This window comes from Sander vitreus, unplaced genomic scaffold (assembly GCF_031162955.1).
Source record: "Sander vitreus isolate 19-12246 unplaced genomic scaffold, sanVit1 ctg476_0, whole genome shotgun sequence".
NCBI classification, from domain to species: domain Eukaryota; kingdom Metazoa; phylum Chordata; class Actinopteri; order Perciformes; family Percidae; genus Sander; species Sander vitreus.
Window position 1 is genome coordinate 17,501 of NW_027595583.1, and position 7,500 is coordinate 25,000.

The 7,500-nt window shown below is 51.5% G+C and overlaps 1 protein-coding gene across 2 annotated transcripts in view; it reads left to right on the plus strand.

The window, feature by feature from the left end:
- Positions 1-5,769, plus strand: part of LOC144514166 (transcription factor SOX-11-like) — a 7,277-nt gene extending 1,508 nt beyond the window's left edge. Inside the window, exons 2-3 of one of the 2 annotated variants that reach the window (XM_078245352.1) lie at positions 4,557-4,685; positions 5,363-5,769. In XM_078245352.1, the coding sequence (XP_078101478.1) occupies positions 4,557-4,685; positions 5,363-5,746 (513 nt within the window). In that variant the 3' untranslated portion in view covers positions 5,747-5,769. The remainder of the gene's footprint in view (positions 1-4,556; positions 4,686-5,362) is intronic. The other variant, XM_078245353.1, reaches the window with a different exon arrangement.
- Positions 5,770-7,500: the final 1,731 nt, after the last annotated feature.

Below are 7,500 nucleotides of genomic sequence, written 5' to 3' on the forward strand. Positions count from 1 at the left end.
AACTGTTTTCTTTTTGTTGTGTTTTTCTCACTTTTTCATTTATTCAGTTTGTTTATGTTGTTGTTGTTGTTGACACCTTTTGAGCTGTGTTTGTGTTTGTGGTTCTCTTAACCCTCCTGGTGTCTCCGGTCTAATCTGACCCGTTTTCAAAAAGTTTCTATATCAGAAATTTGGGTTTTCTTTCATCCACGTTGTCCAAAAACATAACGTGGACGGTTCCTACAACCATCACTCTTCACAAGTAAAATATAGTTAAAATAAATAATAAATATTTAATTTTATAGCATTTAAAAACATATTTTTTTTGTATAAAAAAATGTTGATAAAAAACGTCAAAATGCAGAAAAAGTGACAAACATCGGAAAAAAGTGACCAAAAAGATCAGAGAGAAAAAAGTGACCAAAAGATCGGAAAAAGTGACCAAAAAGATCGGGAAAAAAGTGACCAAAAAGATCGGGAAAAAAAGTGACCAAAAAGATCGGGAAAAAAGTGACCAAAAAGATCGGGAAAAAAGTGACCAAAAAGAGCGGGGAAAAAAGTGACCAAAAGAGCGGGAAAAAGTGACCAAAAAGAGCGGGGAAAAAGTGACCAAGAGCGGGGAAAAAGTGACCAAAAGATCGGGAAAAAAGTGAACAAAAAGATCGGAAATTAAGTGACCAAAAGAGCGGGAAAAAAGTGACCAAAAAGATCGGAGAACGTGACAAACGTTAAAGTTTTTTTAATTTGAGATTTTCACCCAGATGGGAAGACGACTCGCTGGTTCATGTTTTTGGCTCTTTCGTTGCTCACTTTGAAGTTTTAATCCAGCTACTAGGTAGCGGTAGGCTAACGTTAGCTGCTGTCGAGTGTAGTGTTAACTAGCTAGCGGTAGGCTAACGTGAGCTGCTGTCGAGTGTAGTGTTAACTAGCTAGCGGTAGGCTAACGTGAGCTGCTGTCGAGTGTAGCGTTAACTGGCTAGCGGTAGGCTAACGTGAGCTGCTGTCGAGTGTAGCGTTAACTAGCTAGTGGTAGGCTAACGTGAGCTGCTGTCGAGTGTAGCGTTAACTGGCTAGCGGTAGGCTAACGTTAGCTGCTGTTGAGTATAGTGTTAACTAGCGTCACATGCAGCGGTGTTTCTGTTGCCTGTAACATCTGTTTCAGAGCATCAGAGAGAAGTGCAGACATATCAGTGGCGTTGAAATGAGGAGCCGAAATCTGCGTTGCTAGTCGGTCTGGTAGATAACGGTCGTGAAGGCACCGGTGCCGTATTAGCACCAGATTTCGGTACCCAACCCTATTCAGGAAGAAGATTTTTACAAGTAAATGTTCCAATCAATGATCCAGTCAGAACATTCTCGTCTCCCTCCTTCATTTTACAGTCCAATGGTGCTAGAAGGCTTTGACAGCCCTATTTTTACTTTATTTTTTACTTTCTAGCAACACAGGGACATCTTACATGTGCAAGAAAATATAATAGAATACGTTCAGCTTCATAGAAATGCATTGAACAATATAGACAAACTCTGAAAAGTGCTAAGAAACGCCAAAAAAAGCAGCAAGAAACATGTTTCGGGAGGGTTTCTATTATGGCGTTTTTCCATTCCATGGTACCTTCTCGCCTCGACTTGCCTCTACTCGCCTCTGCTTTCGCCTCTGCTCGCCTCTACTCGCCTCTACTTGCCTCGCCTCTACTCGCCTCTACTCTACTCGCCTCGACTCGACTCGCCTCTACTCGCCTCGCCTCTACTCGCCTCGACTCGCCTCGCCTCTACTCGCCTCGCCTCTACTCGCCTCTACTCGCCTCGCCTCTACTCGCCTCGCCTCTACTCGCCTCGCCTCTACTCGCCTCTACTCGCCTCGCCTCTACTCGCCTCGCCTCGCCTCGCCTCTACTCGCCTCGCCTCTACTCGCCTCGCCTCTACTCGCCTCGCCTCTACTCGCCTCGCCTCGCCTCTACTCGCCTCGCCTCTACTCGCCTCTACTCGCCTCTACTCGACTCGTCTCTACTCTACTCGCCTCTACTCGCCTCTACTCTACTCGCCTCTACTCTACTCTACTCGTCTCTACTCTACTCGCCTCTACTCGCCTCTACTCTACTCGTCTCTACTCTACTCGCCTCACCTCTACTCTACTCTACTCGCCTCTACTCTACTCGCCTCTACTCGCCTCGCCTCTACTCGCCTCTGCTTACTCGCCTCTACTCGCCTCGCCTCTACTCGCCTCTACTTGCCTCGCCTCTACTCGCCTCTACTCTGCCTCGCCTCTACTCTGCCTCGCCTCTACTCGCCTCTAGCCTCGCCTCTACTCTACTCGCCTCTGCCCCTCTACTCGCCTCGCCTCTCTACTCTCCTCGCCTCTACTCTCCTCTACTCGCCTCTACTCTACTCGCCTCTACTCTACTCGCCTCTACTCTACTCGCCTCTACTCGCCTCTACTCTACTCGTCTCTACTCTACTCGCCTCTACTCGCCTCGCCTCTACTCGCCTCGCCTCTACTGCTACTCGCCTCTACTCTGCTCGCCTCTGCTTGCCTCGCACTCTGCCTCTACTCGCCTCTACTCTGCCTCGCCTCTACTCGCCTCTACTCCCTCGCCTCGCCTCTACTTGCCTCGCCTCTGCTCGCCTCTGCCTCTACTCGCCTCTACTCTGCCTCGCCTCTACTCTGCCTCGCCTCTGCTTGCCTCGCTCTCTGCCTCGCCTCTACTCGCCTCGCCTCTGCTCGCCTCGCCTCTACTCGCCTCGCCTCTGCTCGCCTCGTACTCTGCCTGCTACTCTACTCGCCTCTGCTCGCCTCTGCTGCACTCTGCTCGCCTCTACTCTGCTCGCCTCTGCCTCTGCCTCGCCTCTGCTCGCCTCTACTTGCCTCGCCTCTGCTCGCCTCTACTCGCCTCGCACTCTGCTGGCCTCTGCCTCTGTCTCTACTCGCCTCTGCTCGCCTCTACTCGCCTCTCGCCTCTACTCTACTAGCCTCACTCTACTCGCCTCTACTAGCCTCTACTCGCCTCGACTCTGCTCGCCTCGCCTCTACTCGCCCCGCCTCTACTCGCCCTCGTCCTCTACTCGCCTCTGCCTCTACTCTACTCGCCTCTGCTCTACTCGCCTCTACTCTGCCTCGCCTCTACTTGCCTCTGCTCTACTGCGCCTCTACTTGCCTCGACTCTACTTGCCTCGCCTCTGCTTGCCTCGCCTCTGCTTGCCTCGCCTCTGCTCGCCTCTGCCTCTACTCTGCCTCGCCTCTACGCCTCGCCTCTCGACTCTGCTCTGCTCGCCTCGCCTCTGCTCGCCTCTGCTTGCCTCTACTGCTCGCCTCTGCTTGCCTGCTGCCTGCCTCTGCTCTCGCACTCTACTCGCCTCTACTACTGCCTCTACTTGCCTCTGCTCGCTGCTCGCCTCTACTGCTACTCGCCTCTACTTGCCTCGCCTCTACTTGCCTCGCCTCTACTTGCCTCGCCTCTACTCGCCTCTACGCTACTGGCCTCGACTCTACTCTCCTCGCCTCACTGTGCGTCCGTTTTCCGTTGCAGATTTTAGTCCCGCCTCAGCGTGGCTGGTCGTCATAACAGCGCCACAGGAAACTGCCGTGACCTAACGCGACACAGAACGTGGAAGGTGTGTTGTTGTCAGAAGACACATTTAGTTTCAGATGAAGCTGGAGGCAGCAGAAATAAACACAGCTGGCTGAACTATTTAAAAATGGCGGGTTTGTTCAGGACGCCCCCGTCTGTCGCTTTCACGTCACCTTTTGGTATCGCCTCAGCTCTCTGGGAACCTCGACTGAGGTGGTACAAGATAAAGTACCTGTTAGCAGGTACCACGGACTTGTTAGCAGGTACCACGTACCTGTTAGCAGGTACCACGGACTTGTTAGCAGGTACCAGTACTTGTTAGCAGGTACCACGGACTTGTTAGCAGGTACCACGGACTTGTTAGCAGGTACCAGGGACTTTTTTTTTCGTAATGGAAAACCAAAAAAGGCGAGCAGAGGCGAGTCGAGCAGGTACCACGTGATGGAAATGCGCCATTAGAGGTGGGAATCTTCACTGAACTCCTGATTTGATATCTCAATGAGTCAAAAGCCATATGGGATATTTAATTCATAGCTTTTCAAGCTTCAAAAACCAAACATTCTGCAGAGCTCTAAGAGCTGTTACTCGCCACCCAAATGCCTCAAAATACACTGAGGGGACGCCGACTTGAGCGTACGTTCTGCGCGTGCACGAAACGTAATAATCTGTCGACTATTTTCTCGATTAACCGATTAGTTGTTTGATCTATAAAAATGTCAAAACATGGTGAAACATGTGGATCAGTGTTCCCCAAAGCCTGAGAGGACATCCTCAAATGTCTTGTTTTGTCCAAAACTCAAAGATGTTCAGTTTCCTGTCACACAGGAGAGAAGAAACTAGAAGATGTTCACATTTAACACGCTGGAATCAGAGAAATCTTCATTATTTTTATACATACTTTTATACAACTAATTGATTATGGCCCGGCCGACTATCGATGCATTGATTATTTGATTAGTTTCTATGGGGATGCAGTACTATGAAGGCTTACGTTGATTCTGATTGGTTCAGCAGTACTCGGAGGAGGAGTTTAAGGCGGAGGACGAGCCGTGCCGTATCAGCCTCGCCACCATGGCGCCGGGCGCACCTGAGCCGGAGGCCGGTCGCCTCTTCTACAGCTTCAAGAACATCACACGCCAGGTAACACGTGGCCGTGTGCAGACAGTTAATGTCTCTGTCTCTCCCCTCTCCCTGTCTCTCTCTTTCTCCCTCCCTCCCTCTCTGTCTCTCTCTCTCTCTCTCTCTGTCTCTCTCCCTCCCTCTCTCTCTGCTCTCTCTCTCTCTCTCTCTCCCTCTCTCTCTCTCCCTCTCTGTCTTTCTGTCTCTCTCTCTCTCCCCCTCCCTCCCTCTCTCTCTGTCTCTTTCCCTCCCTCTCTCTGTCTCTCTCTTTCTCTGTCTCTCTCTTTCCCTCCCTCTCGCTCTGTCTCTCGCTCTCTGTCTCTCTCTCTCTCTCTCTCTCTCTCTCTGTCTCCCTCCCTCTCTCTCTCTCTCTCTCTCTCTCTCTCTCTCTCTCTCTTTCCCTCCTTCCTCCCTCTCTCTCTCTCTCTCTCTCCCTCCCTCCCTCTCTCTGTCTCTTTCCCTCCCCTCCTCTGTCTCTCTCTTTCTCCCTCTCCTCCCTCCCTCTCCCTCCCTCTTTCTCTCTCTCCCCCTCCCTCCCTCTCTCTCTCTCTCTCCCCCTCCCTCCCTCTCTCTCTCTCTCCCTCCCTCCCTCTCTCTCTTTCTCTGTCTCTCTCTTTCCCTCCCTCTCGCTCTGTCTCTCGCTCTCTGTCTCTCTCTCTAAAACAATCCTGATTTAGTTTTCTCTTCCCATAATGCAGCAGCAGCCGTGCCGGCCGGGCGCCAGCCCCCCGTCCTACCCGTCTTCCCTCTCTCCGGCTTCCCGCTCTGATTCGTCCTCGTCCTGCTGCGGCGAGGATCTGGACGACCTGGCGGCCGAGGGCAGCGACTTCACCCTGAGCCTCCTGGCCGGCTTCCACGCCTCGGCGCTCTCCGTGGCCGCCGAGCCGTGGAGCGCCAACGCCGGGAACCTCAGCCTGTCGCTGGTGGACAAAGACCTGGACTCGAACGCTGGCGGGGGCACGGGCGAGGGAAGCCGCAGCTCCCACTTCGACTTCCCGGATTACTGCACGCCAGAGCTGAGCGAGATGATCGCTGGGAACTGGCTCGAGGCCAACTTCTCAGACCTGGTGTTCACGTATTAAGTTAACCAAACAAATGCCAAGCGGGGGGGGGGGGGTTTGGGGGGTAGAGCGGGCCCAGTGGGTGGAGCAGCGTGCCAGAAACTGAGCATTTGACAAAAAGTGATTGGCGTCCGTGGGAAACATCAACTATTCACTTAGAAGACTGTGTTACTGGGTGTACTGGCCCTTTAAGAAAGTGTTTTACAGTTGGATGTCTTATTTATTATGAAGACATTTTGAGGCAGGCGCACACACACACACATAGAGACGCAGACACACACATAGAGACGCAGACACACACACACAGAGAGGCAGACACACACACACAGAGAGGCAGACACACACACACAGAGACAGGCAGACACACACACACAGAGAGGCAGACACACACACACAGAGAGGCAGACACACACACACAGAGAGGCAGACACACACACACACAGAGAGGCAGACACACACACACACACACACACACACACACACACACATAGAGACACAGCACACACACATGAGACGCAGACGCACACACATAGAGACGCATGAGCGCACACACACATAGACGCACACACAGAGAGACATACACACACACACACACAGACAAGGGCCAGTACATCCAGAAAAACAGTTTTCTAAGTAATGACGTAAACACTCACTCCGCCGCGGACGGAAAAACCTGGTGCTCCAGAGCCAGTCAGGGACCGGGACACCACACACACAGACCCCTCTCCACCCCCACACACAGACCCCTCCCCCCCACACAGACCCCTCCCCCCGGCCTGGACACAAACGGTGGGAAGAAATGAACTGAAATCACCTGGACAGGGTTTTATGGATTTAGTTTTTCTGTTGCTCGGGTCTGAGAGAAAATGGGACCCAAACTATGCATTCCCGTCCGGACCCAAAATGACTCTTTAAATATCTTAAATAACACTAATATCAGGATGCTAAAACTCCTTTTTCATGTTTCCTTCCCTCCCAAAACCAAGACTCAATTATTTGACTTTGAGTTCCCCCCCCCCACGGTTATTTATGCTCGATATCTTTGGGTTTTCCCGCTCAAATGTTGATTTTAAAACCCCCAAACTGACCGACTTGCAGGAAACCTATTTTGATATTTACATACATAACCAAACATACCTCATGTTTTTTTAGAGAAATATCAAGAAGTAAAACTATTTTCAGGGCGTATTTTTGTACAGTCAAAAGGGTTTTTCAGGCACTTCTCTCTGTCTGTCTGTCTCTCTGTCTCTGTCTCGCTCTCTCTCGCTGTCTCTCTGTCTCGCTCTCTCTCGCTGTCTCTCTGTCTCTGTCTCGCTCTCTCTCGCTGTCTCTCTCTCTCTGTCTCTCCCTGTCTCTCTCTCTCTGTCTCTCTCTCTCTGTCTCTCTCTCTCCCTCTCTCTCGCTCTCTCTCTCTCTCTCTCTCGCTGTCTCTCTCGCTGTCTCTCTCTCTCTCTCTCTCTCTCTCTCTCTCTCTCTCTCTCTCTCTCTCTCTCTCTCTCTCTCTCTCTCCCTCTCTGTCTCTCTCTCTCTCTCGCTGTCTCGCTCGTCTCTGTCTCGCTGTCTCTCTGTCTCTCTCTCTCTCTCCCTGTCTCTCTCTCTCTGTCTCTCTCTCTCTGTCTCTCTCTCTCTCTCTCTCTCTCTCTGTCTCTCTCTCTCTGTCTCTCTCTCTCTCTCTCTCTCTCTCTCTCTCTCTCTCTCTCTCTCTCTCTCTCTCTCTCTCTCGCTGTCTCTCTCTCTCTCTCTCGCTGTCTCTCTCTCTCTCTCTGTCTCTCTCT